At 38.9% G+C, this 19,681-nt stretch overlaps 2 protein-coding genes across 16 annotated transcripts in view; both read right to left on the minus strand.

Annotated features, from left to right (window-relative positions):
* Positions 1 to 19,681, minus strand: part of CADPS2 (calcium dependent secretion activator 2) — a 563,191-nt gene that overhangs the window by 265,406 nt on the left and 278,104 nt on the right. For all 15 annotated transcript variants that reach the window (XM_068972950.1, XM_068972951.1, XM_068972952.1 and 12 more), the window contains exon 7: positions 12,602 to 12,713. In XM_068972950.1, coding sequence (XP_068829051.1) covers positions 12,602 to 12,713 — 112 coding nt within the window. The remainder of the gene's footprint in view (positions 1 to 12,601; positions 12,714 to 19,681) is intronic.
* On the minus strand, positions 8,376 to 8,990 carry LOC138080096 (large ribosomal subunit protein uL11-like). The gene has a single exon (XM_068973027.1). It carries the CDS (start codon positions 8,907 to 8,909, stop codon positions 8,412 to 8,414), a length of 498 nt encoding a protein of 165 aa, XP_068829128.1. The 5' UTR covers positions 8,910 to 8,990; the 3' UTR covers positions 8,376 to 8,411.

Here is a 19,681-nt window from a genome sequence, read left to right on the forward strand (position 1 = left end):
AATTAAATTGGCCCATACTGACACCATGATTTGTAAAATAGTCACATTTCCTCATCCTATCACAAATAGTATTTAACGATTATTTTAGGAAACAGACTTTGGAGTCAGAAAGCTCAAGTTCAAATCCAGATTCTTGCAATTGCTGAGTGGCCTTAACCTCTGATTATCATTCTTTAACTAAACATGGACCGTTACTCTCTTCTTCAAAGAGGATTAAATGGGATATATGATAGTAAGTAGTCACAGCAACCAGTAAAGCAATATAATGACAGAGAGGGAAAACTAGAAATGGCAACAGTATTTGTATTTCACCTAGCTCAATTTACAGACAAGGGGTCAGAGATCCAGAGAGTAAATGCCTCCCAGATCATGCCTAATAAAAAGTCAACCTTACTTAGTATGGCAAACTGATCTAATAGTGAGTTGTTTGGGTGAGAACTATTATCTGATAGATCTGTGGAAGGAAATCTCCATAATGACTGAATTTATAGATATTTTCAGTGATTTTTACCATTTAGAATATAAATAAGACATTTAACCTTTCTATTGCACTGGCTACTTTTAAATCAGGGCCTCCCAGGTGGCGCTAGTAGGAAAGAGCCTACCTACCAAGGCAGAAGACTTAAGAGACAGAGGTTTGATCCCTGGTCAGGAAGATCCCCTGGAAGAGGGCACAGCAACCCACTCCAGTATTCTTGCCTGGAGAATCCCACAGGTGGCGGAGCCTGGTGGGCTACCGTCCATAGGATCACAAAGAGTCAGACATGATTGAAGTGACTTAGCACAATTTTAAATAAAGTAATCAGACATACATCTTTATTGAGATACATTCTAAGGACAAAAAGACCTGCCAAGAAATACTGACCACTACTTTGTATGTTTTTTGTTGGTTGTGGTACTGGTACAATATTTCTGGAACAAATTTGTAATGTATTATAAAAGAGAAAATATTAAATTTATATTGATGCTGCAGAGAACCTATAAAGTCATGATTTTAAAAAAATATTTATCTCGTAACCTGTTCATTTCTTATTTCTTCCATTGTGGTTTGGTGATTTTTCTTAATAGTATGGTTGCGTTTCTTTCTTCTTACTTTTTGTGTATCTACTGTGGGTTTTAAATTTGTGAACAACATGAGGTTCACATATTTGCTTGTTTTAAACTAGGAGTCATTTAAGTTTAAACACACTATAAAAGAGCCACATTTTTTACGTCCCTCCTCCACATGGTGCTTTGATGTCATATTTTAATTTTCACACATCCCTTTACAATTTATTATAGCTATAGTTGCTTTTATAATTTTTGCCTTTTAATCTCCATACTGGCTTAATGTAAGTGGTTGAACCTCAGTCCTTAGTATTTATTTGCCTTTCCTAGTGGGATTTTACTTCTCCTATTGATAGCAGAAAGTGAAGAGGAACTAAAGAGCCTCTTGATGAAAGTGAATGAGGAGAGTGAAAAAGTTGGCTTAAAACTCAACATTCAAAAGACTAAGATCATAACATCCAGGCCCATCACTTTCATGGCAAAGGATGGGAAAACAATGGAAACAGTGACAAACTTTACTTTCTTGAGTTTCAAAATCACTGCAGATGGTGACTGCAGCCATGAAATTAAAAGATGCTTGCTCCTTGGAAGAAAAGCTATGACCAACCTAGACAGCATATTACAAAGCAGAGATTCTACTCTGCCAACAAAGGTCCATCTAGTCAAAGCTATGGCTTTTCCAGGAGTTGTGTATGGATGTGAGAGTTGGACCATAAAGAAAGCTGAGTGCCGAAGAATTGATGCTTTTGAACTGTGGTGTTGGAGAAGACTCTTGAGAGTCCCTTGGACTGCAAGGAGATCCAATCAATCCATTCTAAAGGAAATCAGTCCTGAACATCCGTTGGAAGAACTAATGCTGAAGCTGAAACTCCAACCTTTGGCCATGTGATGTGAAGAACTGACTTATTTGAAAAGACCTTGATGCTGGGAAAGACTGAAGGTGGGAGGAGAAGGGAATGACAGAGGATGAGATGCTTAGATGGCATCACCGACTTTTGGACGTGAGTTTGAGCAAGCTCTGGGAGTTGGGTGATGAACAGGGAAGCCTGGTGTGCTGCAGACCATGGGGTCACAGAGAATCAGACACAACTGAGTGACTGACTGATAGATTCCTATCTTAAAGACCCTTTATTTATTTATTTAATTTAAATTTATTTTAATTGGAGGTTAATTACTTCACAATATTGTATTGGTTTTGCCATACATACATACATACATCAACATGAATCCGCCACAGGTGTACACGTGTTCCCAATCCTGAACCCCCTTCCCACCTCCCTCCCCATACCATTCCTCTGGGTCATCCCAGTGCACCAGCCCCAAGTATCCTGTATCCTGCACTGAACCTAGACTCGCGATTTGTTTCTTATATGATATTATACATGTTTCAATGCCATTCTCCCAAATCATCCCACCCTCTCCCTCTCCCTCTCTCACAGAGTCCAAAAGACTGTTCTATACATCTGTGTCTCTTTTGCTGTCTCGCATACAGGGTTATCATTACCATCTTTCTAAATTCCATATATATGCATTAGTATACTCTATTGGTGTTTTTCTTTCTGGCTTACTTCACTCTGTATAATCGGCTCCAGTTTCATCCATCTCATTAGAACTGATTCAAATGTATGCTTTTTAATGGCTGAGTAATACTCCATTGTGTATATGTACCACAGCTTTCTTATCCATTCATCTGCTGATGGACATCTAGGTTGCTTCCACGTCCTGGCTATTATAAACAATGCTGCGATGAACATTGGGGTACACGTGTCTCTTTCAATTCTGGTTTCCTCGGTGCGTATGCCCAGCAGTGGGATTGCTGGGTCATAAGGCAGTTCTATTTCCAGTTTTTTTAAGGAATCTCCACACTGGTCTCCATAGTGGCTATACTAGTTTGCATTCCCACCAACAGTGTAAGAGGGTTCCCTTTTCTCCACATCCTCTCCAGCATTTATTGCTTGTAGACTTTTGGATCACAGCCATTCTGACTGGCGTGAAATGGTACCTCATTGTGGTTTTGATTTGCATTTCTCTGATAATGAGTGATGTTGAGTATCTTTTAAAGACCCTTTAATATTTATTAGAATAGGTTTAGTACTAATGAACTCTCAATTTTTACTTGCCTGATAAGTTCTTTATCTTTTCTATTCTAAATGATAATCTTGCTAGGAAGATATCCTAGGTTACAGGTTTTTTCCTTTCAGCACTTTGAATATATCACGTCACTCCCTTTTGGCTTGCAAAGCTTCTGTAGAGAAGATAGCCTTGTAGTGCTGCTGCTGCTCCTAAGTCGCTTCAGTCGTTTCCGACCCTGATTCCCGTGTATTTGACTGTTTTGTCTTTCTGCATTTATAATTCTTTATCTTTTGTCATTTTAATTATGTCTTAGTGTGGGTCTGTTTGAGGTCACCAAGTTTGAAATCTGCTCTGCTTTCAATATCTGGATATTTATTTCCTTCCTCAAGTTTGGAAAGTTTACAACTACAGTTTCCTCAAATAAATTTTCGAACTCCTTTCCTCCTTTCCTTTCTGGGACCTCTATACTGCAAGTATTGACAGGCTTAATGTTATCCCAGAGATCTCAAACTGTTTTCATTAAGAAAAGAAAAAAAATTTTTTTTTTTTGCTGTTCTGACTGGGTGATATCCTTACTCTATCTTCCAGATGACTTATGTGTTTTTCTGTATCACTTAGTGCACTCTTCATACTTTCATGTGTGATTTTTTTTAACTTCAGCACTTGTATTCATTTCTGATTGTATCTTTTTTTTGTATTTTCTAGTTCCCTGTTAACAGTTTCATTGAATGTATCTACCCTTTTCCCTAATTTAGTTAACACTTTTATTACCAGTGCTTTGAATTTTTATCTGGCAAGGTGTTTATTTCATTATTTGTTCAGAGGTTTTCTTTTGCTGTTTCAATGACAGCACTCCTTCTACCTCTTTTTGGTTAATTTTCTCTGCTGCTATGAATTTAGGTGAAAGTTACCTATTGTGGTCCTGAAGGAGTATTGTTGCGTGGGAGAGTCCCTATGCAGATGTGCCCAATGCCTTTGGTAGGAGTGCTGGATTTGATGTGAACACCAGTCATGTCTTTGCTCAGGGTGTGCCAGCAGCTATGGCCTTGGTAGGGGGTGGGACTGGAGATGGCAGGGTAGAGCCAGGTGTGCGGCCAGTCCTCCCCTCTGCTCAGTGACCCTCGACAGCCTACGGGAAGAGAGGTCTGATCCCAAGTTGCTACGGCAGAATCCCGAGGGTGAGCCTGAGCTGGCTCTATTCCCTTTAAGGATGGCTTTTTCCCTTTCTCTGTACTGGAAACCCATGCCCCGCAGTGGGCAGTGCTGAAGCAAATGGGACACACAGGGGGGCTCTATGCTCCTGTCTGCTTCAGGCAGAGGCCCAAGCTTTCTCTGCTGCGCTGAGTGTGCACCCACAATTGTTTCCCTCACTCTGCTCAGACACAGCCTCGGGTGCAAATCCCTTTGTCGCTCACAGCTGATCACTCCTCCCAGCCTCCGCCACCCTTGCCCTGTGGTGGAACACCACTGCGGGGTGGGGGCACCCACGTGGACTTTCAGAACGTACAGGGTGGTGAGTGGTGGTGGACTGGCGGCCACAGAGATCTAGGCTGCTTAAGTAAATGCTCAACAATGGCCCAGGCCAGAACTTGGTAGCCTCTGCAGTCGTGGCTGCCTCAGGTCCAGTGTCCTGGGAAACCTGGCAGCCTCCAGGACAGACCTCCCTCCACTCTGATGTGGGGGAGAAGCCAGGGCACTCCTGCTGCTCACAAGCTGAGTGTAGGGTTCCTACACTTCTGTCCCAGCAGTTCTCCAGCAGCCAAGGGGCATCGTCTCCCCTGTTTAGGCCCCCAGGACTAAAGTGTGTAATCTGTGGCTCTCACTGCACATACATTCTCTAGGGCAGGGGTCCAACTGTATTCTCGCTTCTTCTCTAAGTTCCTGTGCAGGGTCACAAGGCTCAAGAGGATTGCGTTTCTTCTCTTTATGCCGGATATTTGTATCTTTTCTACAGCCTTGGCTGTGCAGGAGTCTTTCTGCCAGTTTCCAGTTAGTTTTCAGTGAGAACTGTTAGACATGGAGGTGTATTTTTGACGTGTTCAAACACATGTGAGCTCCACATTCTCTTACTCCTCCGTCTTGACTGATCTCCTGTAATGTCCAGTTCTATGTGTTCAGGCAAATGCATACATCCATACCCAATATCCAGTGCCACACGTAAATACTCCTTCACCTTGAAAGATCCCTGAACGCCATTTACAGGCAACCACTTCCCCCTTGGGTCAATCCCCGGTCAGTTCATCTATTGCCTGTTTCTACAGTATTGCCTCTTTTAGAACAAGTCATACAATACGTTGTAAGTTTAAGTGTGTTGATCTGCGTCCTTGTCAGCATTTCTTATTGTCAGTTTCTTATATTACAGCCATTTAATGGTATCACCTTGTGGTATCAATCTATTTTAAGGGCTGTTTACTCATCTTTCAAATACCACACTAAATTTTAATTTGAAAACTTCACTCAGCCAAGATCCCCAGATACAGAATTATATCATTTTAGACTACAGACTTCAGATAATGTAAGGCCTTTTTCTTCAAATTAAACTTTTTAAGCTGTTTCTAAGTGTGGTGGTAGTGGTTCAGTTGTTAAGCTGTGTCCAACTCTTGGGACCCCACATGTAAAAGTAGATAAATATATAGAAAACATTACCAACAGCTCTGCCATCCAGAGATGACCACCGTTTTCTTCTGATTGTGTGTGAGTGCACATGTTTTTAAAAATTAATTAATTAATAAAGATACTTTTGGCTGCACTGGGTCTTCGTTGCTGCATGCAGGCTTATTGCAGCTGCTTCTCTTGCTGCAGAACACGGGCTCTAGAGCATGCAGGCTTCAACAGCTGTGGTGCATGGGCTTAGCTGGCCATGGCATGCGGAATCCTCCCGGATCAGGGATAAAACCCATGTCCCCTGAATTGGCAGGCAGACTCTTAAACCACTGGACCACCAGGGAAGTCCCAATAATGCTATATTTGATATTCAAAGACTGAATGTTTCTTCCCTAAGATCAAGAATAGGACTAGAACGTCCACTTTCACTATATCTATTCACTGTAGTGGAGAATCTTATAGATGCAATTGTTGTTGTGAGTCGCTCAGTCGTGTCTGACTCTTTACGACCCCAGGTTCTGCAGCCTGCCAGACTCCTCTGTACATGGGATTCTCCAGGCAAGAACACTACAGTGGACTGCCATTCCCTTCTCCAGAGGATCTTCCTGACCCAGGGATCAAACCCAGGTCTCCTGCATCACAGGCAGATTCTTTACCGTCTGAGTCATCAGGGAAGCCCAATAGATGCAATGAAACAGTCAAAATAAATACAAGCATCTAGATTGGCAGGTGGATTCTTAACCACTGGACCACCAGGGAAGTCCTGACCCAAAATTTAAAATCTGATCATGTTTGAGGAAAGAAAGCCAAGCGTGAAGGAAGAATCATAGCAAACAAGGTGGGCGTGATAGGAGATAAATTTAGAGAGACCTGTTCAGGTGGAGTGGAGTTCTTCAATGTTGGTTGTCCAATGATGAGGCCTTGTTAAAAGAGACTGTGGCATCCTACCCACCAAATTTCTGATCCAGCAGAGAGAGATTTGGGCCTGAGAAGATGGCCAACCATCTTCCAGGTGTTGCTCATGTTGCTGGTACAGGGTCCCACTTTGAGAACCCTTCCTGGGCATACGCATACTATGATGAAGAGTCTGAGTTTTTCCTTCCAAATAGATGAGAAGACAATGTAAGGTTTTAAAAACAGAATGATGTGCTTCTATGTTGAATTTTACATAGACAATAGTGGCTGAGGTGTGAAAGCTGAATCAGAGGGGACAGGACGACAAATGAGGAAGCAGTAAGTGGACTACTACTAGTGAGAAACTGTCTTGAATCAGGGTAGAGAAAATGCTGAAGTGTGAACCAACTCAGTATAAATTTAGGAAAAAGCTGACAGAACTTGTAAATAGACTAGATATTAGAAAAAGAAGAAGAAAAAAAGGGCAAACTGAGGTCACTGCCTTGACAACAACCTCTATGGAAGACTGGATGGGGTTGCTCATCAAAAGTTCTTATTTCAAAAATATTTAGTGTGTGATATCCGTTAATACACTAGAAATACCAAGTATGCAAGCTAGATATACAAATCTAAAGCTCCAAGGAAGACAATTTAAAAATGGGATGTCATTAACCCATGAACACATTTATAATCATGGAGCCTACTGAGGTCATTAGTATAGATCAATGGCTTGCAAGCAGGTCTGCTCCCAGGGGACACTTGGCAATGTCTGGAGACATTTCTTATCGACTTTACTTAAGAGGGGATGAGACTACTGGCATATATTGACTGGAGGTCAGGAATGCTACTGAAATATCATAAAAATGCACAGGAGTGCTCCCAACAGCAAATAATTATCTTCCTCAGAACATCAATAGTGCTGAGGCTGAGAAACTCTTATTCAGATAGAAAAACTGTCTTTCATGTATGATGGGAACACAGGAGTACAAGGCCTTTCTCAGATATACAAACAACTGGAAAATATACCATTCGTGCACATTATTTAGAAGTTGCATCAGTTCAGTTCAGTCGCTCGTTCAATCATGTCTGACTCTTTGTGACCCCATGGACTGCAGCACGCCAGGCCTCCCAGTCCATTACCAACTCCCAGAGCCTACTCAAACTCATGTCCATTGAGTCGGTGATGCCGTCCAACCATCTCATCCTCTGTCATCCCCTTCTCCTCCTGACCTCAATCTTTCGCAGCAACAATGTCTTTTCAAATGAGTTAGTTCTTCACATCAGGTGGTCACAGGATTGGAGTTTCAGCTTCAGCGTCTGTTCTTCCAATGAAAATTCAGGACTGGTTTCTTTAGGACTGACTGGTTGGATCTCCTGGCAGTCAAAGGGATTCTCGAGAGACTTCCTGAACACCACAGTTCAAAAGCATCAATTCTTCAGCGCTCAGCTTTCTTTACAGTCCAACTCTCACATCCATAAATGACTATAGGAAAAACCATAGCTTTGGCTAGACAGACTTGTGTTGGCAAAGTAATGTCTCTGCTTTTTAATATGCTGTCTAGGTTGGTCACAGGTTTTCTTCCAAGGAGCAAGTATCTTTTAATTTCATGGCTGCAGTCACCATCTGCAGTGATTTTGGATCCCCCCCAAAATAAAGTCTCTCACTGTTTCCATTGTTTCCCCATCTATTTGCCATGAAGTAATGGGCCCAGAAGCAATGATCTTAGTTTTCTTACTTTTTTTTTTTTTTGGTTGCCAAATGATCCTTTATTTTTCTTTTTCCTTTGCAGTTCTTAACTAGCGGGGCACTCCACTGCGCCACTGTTGATATCATCTATGATGTCATGAGGGTGGCGGCCATCAACATTGCAGCCCACAGACTGGGCGGTCCCCAGGATCTCTTTAATGGTTCCAGAAAGCTCTCTAGCTAGAGACTGATGCCGCATCTGCCGGGCAATGTTGACGATCTCATCAAAAGTGATGTTTCCACTGCGCTTAATGTTTTTCTGCTTCTTTCTGTCCCTTGGTGGTTCCTTGAGGGCTTTGATGATCAGGGCAGAAGCAGAAGGTACCACCTCAATCTGGGCTTGTCTGTTCTGAATGGTCAGTTTCACTGTAATCCTCAGACCCTTCCAATCACCAGTTGCCTTGGCAATGTCATCACCGACCTTTTTTGGAGACAGACCCAGAGGGCCGATCTTGGGGGCCAGGGCAGACATGGCACCGACTTCCCCACCGGTACACCTGAAGTACAGGACTTTGATCTCGTTGGGGTCGAACTTAGGCGGCATGATGGAGGCGGCTGGTGTCGGATGAACCCGGATTCGGGACGACCGAAGAAAGTTGCACCTTTGCCTCCTCTGAGCCGAAAGCCGAAAGCTGATCTTAGTTTTCTGAATGTTGAGTTTTAAGCCAGCATTTTCACTCTCCTCTTTCACTTTCATCAAGAGACCCTTTAGTTCCTCTTCACTTTCTGCCATAAGGGTGGTGTCCCATGAGTATCTGAGGTTATTGATATTTCTCCAGGCAATCTTGATTCCAGCTTGTCCTTCATCCAGCTCAGCATTTCATATAATGTTCTCTGCATATAAGTTAAATAAGAAGGGTGACAATATACAGCCTTGGGGTACTCCTTTCCTGATTGGGAACCAGGCTGTTGTTACACGTCTAGTTCTAACTGTTGCTTCTTGACCTGCATAGATTTCTCAGGAGGCAGGTCAGATGGTCTAGTATTCCCATCTCTTTAAAAATTTTCCAGTTTGTTGTGACCACACAGTCAAAGCCTTTGGCTTAGTCAATAAATCAGAAGCAGATGTTTTTCTCGAACTCTCTTGCTTTTTCGATGATCCAACAGATGTTGGCAATTTAATCTCCGGTTCCTTTGCCTTTTTAAAATCCAGATTAACATCTGGAAGTTCACAGTTCACATACTGTTGAAGGCTGGCTTGGAGAATTTTTTTTTACATACTTTTTAAAATTAATTAATTTATTTTACTTTACATTATTGTATTGGTTTTGCCATACATTGACTTGAATCCGCCACGAGTATACATGTGTTCCCCATCCTGAACCCTCCACTCACCTCCCTCCCCATCCCATCCCTCTGGGTCATCCCAGTGCACCAGCCCCGAGCATCCTGTATCATGCATCAAACATGGACTGGCAATTTGTTTCACATATATTTTACGTGTTTCAATGCCCTTCTCCCATATCATCCCACCCTTGCCCTCTTCCACAGAGTCCAAAAGACTGTTCTATACATCTGTGTCTCTTTTGCTGTCTCGCATACAGGGTTATCATTACCTTCTTTCTAAATTCCATATATATGAGTTAGTACACTGTATTGGTGTTTTTCTTTCTGGCTTACTTCACTCTGTATAATCAGCTCCAGTTTCATCCATCTCATTAGAACTGATTCAAATGTATTGTTTTTAATGGCTGAGTAATACTCCATTGTGTATATGTACCACAGCTTTCTTATCCATTCATCTGCTGATGGACATCTAGGTTGCTTCCATGTCCTGGCTATTATAAACAGTGCTGCAATGAACATTGGGGTACACATGTGTCTTTCAATTCTGGTTTCCTCAGTGTGTATGCCCAGCAGTGGGATTGCTGGGTCATAAGGCAGTTCTATTTCCAGTTTTTTTAAGGCGTTCAAAAGCAGAGACATTACTTTGCCGACTAAGGTCCATCTAGTCAAGGCTATGGTTTTTCCTGTGGTCATGTATGGATGGGAGAGTTGGACTGTGAAGAAAGCTGAGCACCGAAGAATTGATGAGTTTGAACTGTGGTGTTGGAAAAGACTCTTGAGGGTCCCTTGGACTGCAAGGATATCTAACCAGTCCATTCTGAAGGAGATCAACCCTGGGATTTCTTTGGAAGGAATGATGCTAAAGCTGAAGCTCCAGTACTTTGGCCACCTCATGTGAAGAGTTGACTCATTGGAAAAGACTGATGCTGGGAGAGATTGGGGGCAGGAGGAGAAGGGGACAACCCAGGATGAGATGGCTGGATGGCATCACGGACTTGATGGATGTGAGTCTGAGTGATCTCCGAGAGTTGGTGATGGACAGGGAGGCCTGGCGTGCTGCGACTCATGGGGTCGCAAAGAGTCGGACACGACTGAGTGACTGAACTGAACTGAAGGAATCTCCACATTGGTCTCTATAGTGGCTGTACTAGTTTGCAATCCCACCAACAGTGTAAGAGGGTTCCCTTTTCACCACACCCTGTCCAGCATTTATTGCTTGTAGACTTTTGGATCGCAGCCATTCTGACTGGTGTGAATGGTACCTCATTGTGGTTTTGATTTGCATTTCTCTGATAATGAGTGATGTTAAGCATCTTTTCATGTGTTTGTTTGGCTTGGAGAATTTTGAGCGTTACTTTGCTAGCGTGTGAGATGACTGCAATTGTGTGGTAGTTTGAACATTCTTTGGCATTGCCTTTCTTTGGGATATGCATATGCAATTTATATATATATATATATGGAGAGCTGAAGAATAAATTAACTATACCTCAAGTTACATTATAGCATTAGACTTAAACGGCTGCTGCTATTAGACAATGAAAAACACAGTAAGGGAATAAGGTAAAATGAATGCAACCATAGTTTAAATGAAAAATTTGGACTCACAAATCCATCATACTATATGGAAACTCCAGGGCTCTTCTCTCAGATTATGCCACCTGTACACCTTTGTTGCACGAATAAATGCACAAATATACAAGCACACGAATAAATGAACATTATGGTTTAGCTCTCTTAGGTAATTAAGAAATAGTAGCAACAGGTAAACAGCAGAGGAAATATAGAATGTAAGTGCAGACACAATTTCTGGACTGTGGGTAGAGATTCACAAAATCTCTAGAAATGAAAAGAAACTTCAAAGGTGTAGACAGACAAGGAGGAAGATTTGAAATCAATAGCAATCCTAACTTTAAGGGGAAAAAATCCAGTATACACACTAATCCTAGTGTCCTTCAACGTGGAGCATCACAGCAGCAATCCACCATCACGAGAAATCCCTAAGAGAGATTTCTCGAGCTATTATCCTCTGGATAATATTTTCTCGAGGTATTATCATCTGGAAAATACCTATGAAAGCAGCTCTCAGGTCTGAGTGAAACAGAGCCACATTACAGAACATAACTTTATAGACAACTCATTGGAACACATCTACTTCAGAAACAAAGTGCAGAAAATCTTTCCCACAGAGAGGCGCTGAGAGCACAACATGTTAACGTGAGTGCTTTTACAGTCAGAAGATGCTGAGTATAGGTGAAAGAGCCAGGAATTAGAGGCGGCTGTGAAGATCCCCTGGAGGGGGAAATGACAATCTACTCCAGTACCTTTGCCTGGAAAATCGCATGGACAGAGAAGTCTGGCAGGCTACAATCCATAGGTCGCAAAGAGTCAGACACGACTAAGGTGACTCAGCACTCATATTCTAGGTATGAGGAGGTGGCCATGGGGGGGAAAAATAATTCTGTCTTAAAAGGTGCATGACAAAAATCTTCGCACAGAGAAAAATAGGTATAAGAGAGAAATGCACTTGAGATAGAGATATTTTGGAATCAGTCTAATCACAATATAAGGAACAGATGACTTCAAAGATAAAGAGGATGCTTTTAGTCCATGGACAGAAATGTTTAAATCAGGGTTACCTTTCACTAAGAAGGATGAGTGGGTCTGTGCCACTCCGTTGCTGGCCAGTGAAGTACGTGTGACGGGAATGACTCAGTCAGTGACTATGACGTTATGTGTTCCCCTTACATACCCAAGACCTATCACAACACAGTCTAATCGCAGCAATTATGTTTAGTAAATCCGAGATGTAAGCTGGGCTCATAGGAAATTACAAGTAAATTGCTAATGTAGTTCACACACGGCATGCTAAATCTATACTATACTTCAAGTCTAAATCAAGAGAAGTTAGAATCGTGCTGCCTGGGGCACGTGGGGCTGACCGTAACTCACCCTTCCCAGTTCTTTATCTTCAAGAGCCAGGACGCCAGTGCTTTCTGTGAAGAGTTTTACTTTGACCACAGGCCGCGGATGAGTAGTGGTGAAGTCTCCTTGTGTTCCCCACCTGCAATGAAGTAGCCAAGAGTCTCTTTAAAATGCAGCATTAAGCTTTGTCTTCCATATAGATGTGTCTCCTTAGAAGGCACATCAGGCAGTACAGGATCTTTCGTGGCTCAGTGAGATTTTTATCCTCCCTTTTGATTCTGACAGATGGCAGTCAAGAAAGAAAATAACAATAAGCTTTACAGCTTGTAATAATTATTCAGCTGGTCAAAAAAATAGCACATTAGACTATAAAACGTAAGAATCTAGGTGAAAGTAAGCATTAAAAATATGTATGTAACTGAGTCACTGTTGTACACCTGAAACTAACAGAACATTATAAATCAACTATACTTCCATAAAAAAGCAAAGCATTGTAGATATAGCTATTGGTATCTATTTTATTAACTTAAATATAAATTACAATACCATTTTTATGGATGGCTGGGGAACATTTCTAGGGGTCTGAGTGAGTATAAGAGGCAGTGTCTCAGAAACCATTTTTCCATGCTGAAAATTTCACCCCAGCTCCTCTTGTAAAGTCTTTACTAGACATTTTATTTATATTTTTTAAAGTGGAGGCAATTATCTTGTCATTTACTTTATATGCTTTTTTTAAGCTCATGTCAAAAGGAAAGAAATAAGCATTATAAAATATAGGAGTGTTTTGCCATTGATTTCCTAGTACACTCTCCAAAGAATAGAGTAAATTTGTCTATGACTTTTCAAATCATCATAACAAAATTAACATGTTTTCTTGGTTTATCTTTTAATTAACAGCATCTCATCATTACCACATACCAACTCATTCTAGTCTATTTACAAATTTAACTGGCATACATTTGATATTAAAAAAATCTTATAAATGTTTCTCGTAGTTCTGAGAGATGAGAGATGAGATTTAGCACAGCATGAAGAAAATGCCATTGGGTAAAGTAAGAGGAAGAAAGACGTCAGAGACGAAAGAAAGAGAAATTCAATGAAATAAAGATTCCTATTAAAAATAAATCACTAAATAAAAACACCAATCTCTTATTTAAAAAAAAGCAAGTAGTGGCACTGTCTAAAGTACTTTATAAAGCTTCTTCAGAAAGCTGAAATAGAGAAATGAAAAAAACCCGAGAAACGTATACCAAAATTGAATACTTATGACGTCTTCTCCTATCATGCAATTTTAATTTTTAATACAGTGATATATGTTCAGTAAAAGCAGAGGCTGTTTCAATGACTAAAGAAACCAGCATCAAAATGCTAGTTTGTTCTTTTGAAATTAATGTAATACTTCAGAGGGAAAGAGGAGATCCATTTAGGAAGGAAAACAACTTAATTTCTATCTGAGATTTATAGAAAGGGATTAGCAAAGAATCTTTTTGCCATTTCATAGAACTGAGAAGGTCTGAGATAAAGTAGAGCTAAAACAGGAATAAAAATGAAAATAGATTCAGAATCAAAATAAGGAAGGACAGAATGATTTTCAGTTTAGAGTGAGGGGTCTTAGGCCTTAATACAGTCAGGCAATCCGAATAGTAACTCCAGAGTCGATTCCCATGACACCCCTTTCTTTAACGAGCATCATGTGGTCAAACTTGGAACACTAAATTTCTAAACGAAGTTCACCTTTTTAAGTTCTATGTTTATGTATATCATATTAGAGAATAAAATTTGTATGACAGTAATCTTTTGAAATAATTAAAACCAGCTTCATATTATAAAATATTTATCTGTGTGTCTAACTTTTCCATAAGTACTTGAAAATTATTCTGCATTGTGGGTAGAGTGTGATATATATGGATACAAGGTCAAGGTTGCTACTGTGCTATTTAAATTTATTTTATCCTTGATGAGCTTTGGTATCCCTTATACAGCAGCATATTCAGATCTCCTACCAAGACTGAAATTTTGACACTTTTTATATTTTTGTCAACTTTTGGCGTCCTATTTGGTGATGTAAAGTGTTCAGTGAGGCATCACCAACTCAATGGACATAAGTTTGCGCGAGCTTTGGGAGTTGGTGATGGATAGGGAAGCTTGGCATGCTGTAGTCCATGGGGTTGCAGAGTCGGACATGACTGAGCGACTGACCTGAACTGAAAGTGTTCAATAGTAACCATATTCTTTAAGTATGAATAGTTTATTATTTTTCACAATCCCATGGTCATGTTACTTCTCAATTACTAGACTTGTGTAAAAATAGAGAACTAACACTATGCTAGGAATGGTGATAAGGTAAAAAAGCACCGTAGAGAAGTCAAATAAGAAATCTAATCAGTGTATTGCAAGTAGAGACAGTAATTAGAAAACAAAGAGCTAAAATTGAATGGGAAATCACTGATAATATATAACTTGGAAGGGAATCCAGGATATCCAGTCTCAAAATCAGTAACGCCAATAGACAAGAAATAGATGAATACCATAGGCCTGGAGGCAATCCATAAGGGTACATCTCCCTACAAACAAGGTATAGGAGCTCTTAGTCCAGGGTATGGAATGCTAATGGTCAACTCCTGTGAAATGAGGAAAGCTTAAATAACACACTTTCAGGAAGGGAGAATCCAAGGCACAGAGGTATCAGCAGATCCTAACTGTACCAGCCAGACATCTAAATTTTTAGAGGCATTCAGCAACAACAAAAATGCAATTTTAAAAGAGTGCATAAATAAAAATACTGCAATGATAGTTCTCATAAATTCCAACATTCCAGGATATAAGCAAACTATAATTTGATAATTTGTTATCAAACTTGATAAACTTGATAATTTCTCCACTGAAAAATAAAAGTTAAAAAGTTACATACAGTTTAAAAATGCTTATGAATTCTATAATGAGTTAATTAAAAAATACAAAGTCTCCCTCCCTTTCTACCCAAAAAAAGGCAGCACGGAAGAAAGGAAAAAGATAATAGGCCTATTTTCAATATTCACCATGATACTTCCTTGCTTTCTACTTAATTGGCATGTTTAAACACTTTCAGGAATTAATACCAGCTATTATCGTCTTGCTATTTTCTCTGTATTATGCGATGAAAGAATATACTACCCTTGCTGTCAATTTGCTTTGACTCAAAATGCATTGCCTTTTCCTTCTTCTATGAATGTATTATTTATGAGGACTCAGACTTCCAATGTAAATCTTCAAATGAATAAAATATCTACAAAGTACCTTTATGAGGACTGCAGGGTTTTGCGGCCATGAAAACTGGGTAAGTCATATACAAACTGAAATAACTGACATTATTATGTATTTGCTAATAAATAAATATGTTGGAAATTTGTATCAGGAGCCAAAAAAATATGTTCAGTCTATTCACCCAGTAAGGCTATTTCTAGGAATTTATTCTAACAATATAACCATGTGTAATTAAAAAAAAAAGTATAACCAGGAATGTATTCTCCCATGGTATTATACATAAATAACAAAAGCAAGCAACCTAAATATCTAATATTAGGGGAAAGATTATGTAAATTATGTGACATCAATGAAAATTTTTGTTGCTACCTATGACAGTTATCAACGTGATATAAAACCATGCACGAAGTATTAAAAAAGAAGGGACACAAAACTGAATCAGGTGTTGATGTATGGCAAAAACTATCACAATACTGCAAAGTAATTATCCTCCAGTTAAAATAAATCAATTTTAGAAACAGAATCAGGGCCTTTCCTTCATTCAAAAAACTTACTGAGTACTTCTTGTGTGCCAGACATATTCTAGTGTCAGTAATCAAAGTCTAACCTCTTAAAAAATACATTCCAATAGAAGATGATAGACATAAATATTTTTATTATTATATTCTGTCTCTTTCCACTCTTGCTCTGCATTCTCAACAGCTAGATACCTCCCATGGTCTCTTAAAGTAGCTAGAGAAGTAGATTTATGTTGTGATCTGAAAGAATTCTCAAAAGTTAATAGTGTATTTGTTTTAAAGTATGTTGAAAACCATGAGCAGTAAAACAGTTATGTCAAAAAGTACTCAAATCCCTTAACTCAAAATCTGTATTCATTGTGAATACATAATGCACTGTGATACAGAAGCTAAGAACTTGAAAGCAGTCTCAATCTATATTCTTCATCTATAACCAGCAGTAATGAATTAAAAATATATGTAATCTCAAAATTATTTCATCCATCAACTACCTTTTCATCTTTTCATCTATCTGACTATGTGACTGGAATTGGGAAAGGTAGTGGGTATTCCAAAAAAAAAAAAAAAAAAAAACCCAAGATGACAGATCTCGTATTAAATGAACTCAGACTAGAAGGGGAGACCAACATATAAACTCAAATGTAAACAATAAACCAAGTCATACAGAACTGAACAGGGCTCTATAAAGTACACTTTAAATTACTTCTGGGGTCAAGCACTGTCTTTTTACTGGTCACTTGCATTTCTGGCTTGCCTTTTTATTACCATCGTCTGTTTCTCTCTTAGGCTTTCTATCAACTGGCAATTTTTAAAAACTGTTTGTATGATAGACATACATATGGCAAATATTTTCATACTTGGTTATTTTCTACTTAACTCATGTATGGCTTTTTAAAATGCACAGTTTAAAAATATTAGGTAGCCAATTCTGTTGATCTGATTTACAGTTTTTGACATTAAATCCTACTTAAAAATTTTCTTCTTAGAAATTATATAAAATTTAACCTATGTTTCTTTCACACATTTCCACTGTTTAAATCTTCAAGTTGTCTGAAATTCACTAGTAATATTAAAATGGCAGTTTCACTTTTCTTTTTATCCCAATATTATTTGGTTTAGAAATCAAATATATTTATTATTATATAAGGTTGAGTTTGGCTTTAAAGTTTTGGTCCTAAAAATCTATCTCTTGAACTGTGCTAATAAAACAATAGTTTCATTAGAGCTTCACAAGATATCTGTTAGAACAAAAAGAATATAGACATTTTCAAATTATATTTGATTCAAGAAAAAGAAAAGTCTCCATTAATTAAAATCTATTCCAATATTTCTTGGTAAAGACTTAAATTTTTTCAACTTCCACATAGGTCTTACACATTGCTTACTGAACTCATCTCACAGTACAGTTGATCCTTGAACAGCATGAGGGTTAATCCCCATATAATTATGGTTGGCCTTTGTATCTAGTTCCGCTCCATCTGTGGAGCCAACCAACCACCGACTGCGAAACACCATAGGATTTACTATTGAAAAATATCCACATGTAAGTGGACCCATACAGTTCAAATTCATGCTATTCAAGAGTCAACTGTATTTCTTATTTTGTGATTCTAAGGAATCTTTTTCCTTTATGTTGTCTGACTATTGGTGTCATATAGGAAAGTTATAAACTCCTTTTTCAAGTAGTTTTGTTTTATTTTCAAACTAGTGACTGTTTTTCCAAATGATGTCTTCACCAAATTAACATTAATTCTATTACAGAAATTGAGTTATTATTATAATTAAAAATGACATAATTCTATGCTATACATTGCTAACTTTAAAATAGAAACATTAAATAAGGGTTCAATTACAGAGGTAAAGGTAAGTCTTAAAGAATTATATGTAATTCTTAAGCTGTTTTATGCTGAACTTACTTTACAAAACAGTCAAACTATAGATAAATTAACATTCTCATAATTTTGGCATTTTAAGATTAAAATAATGTAATATTTACCTAACAATCTTTGCCTACATAAAAGTTTCTGTTCATAACTTAAGCATCAAAGCATCAGATATTTTGTAGCACTGACTTAAACACCATCGTGGAAAGTCAAAAATGTTTCCAAGTTTTCTGCAATTGACTTCAAATAGGTCTGAGGTCTCTTTCTACTGTTCTACAGGGAATTTGCCCAAGAAACTGGATTTGGATTATTTTACTCATATTTGGTGATAAGGTAGGTATCACTCCTCACAAGCTCCAAGGATCAAAAAGGAATAAAGATGCTTGAGAATGGGATGCAAAGAAAGAGACAGGGAGAAAGAAATTATGGGTTAAGAAGTGAACAACAATGGAAAAAAAGGGTAGAGAGGGGGATAAAAGAAAGGAGGATTTAAAAAGACCAATCTGGAAAGGAGAGCATTAGAGTACTCTGAATCTTAACCCATTTTTGCACATGATCTTTAATCTTTCTTTTAAAGACCATTTACAGTCTAAAATGCTGTGCCGTGCTGTGCTTAGTTGCTTGGCTGTGTCCAACTCTTTGAGACCCCATGGACTGTTGCCTGCCAGGCTCCTCTGTCCCTGGGGATTCTCTAGGCAAGAATACTGGAGTGGGTAACCTATCCCTTCTCCAGGGGATCTTCTTGACTCAGGAATTGAACCAGGGTCTCCTGCATTGCAGGCAGATTCTTTACCAGTGGAGCTACCAGGGAAGCTGACACACTGCAAATCTTAATAACAGAAATGAAAAACATCCTTTAACGTAAATAAGTTTTATCACTCTAAGTTTTGAGAGGATCTTTCAAAAACATCACACTAAAACTTTTCATAATGATAAAAAGACAATACAAAATTGTCTGTTTTTTCAACATAACAAAGAAGAAATCTTGGGGTGTATGTTGCAATTTAAGGTAGAACAATATTTGGCGATGGCTTTGGGTGGGTAATGATCACTTTCATAAAGAAAAATGCTACAGCCTTCACCTTCATTCTCACTCTTACCATCTGTAGGATTTTTCCCTTCAAAGGACAACTCCATTTTAGTGCTCTCAAGATTGCTAGAGCCTCAAGGAAAACAGGATCTCAAAAGTCTGCATTTCATTTATGAAGTATTCAATGCCATTAAACTTCCATATCCAGGGTACAGAGAATCATTACATTTGTACTATTTTCTTCTGAACAAGTCAAACAAGCATGTTAGCACAAAATTAGGTTTCAGAAAGAAAGAAGATATAATCTCTCATAAGCATTTTTCGTTTTCTCTCTCATAGCAGGGTGGTCCAGAGACATTACCTTGAAGCATCTGATTTTAAAGAGAACCATTTGTCACGTCACGCATTACAATGTTACTTGGTGAAGACAGGA

Source organism: Capricornis sumatraensis, chromosome 5 (genome assembly GCF_032405125.1).
Source record: "Capricornis sumatraensis isolate serow.1 chromosome 5, serow.2, whole genome shotgun sequence".
NCBI lineage: Eukaryota > Metazoa > Chordata > Mammalia > Artiodactyla > Bovidae > Capricornis > Capricornis sumatraensis.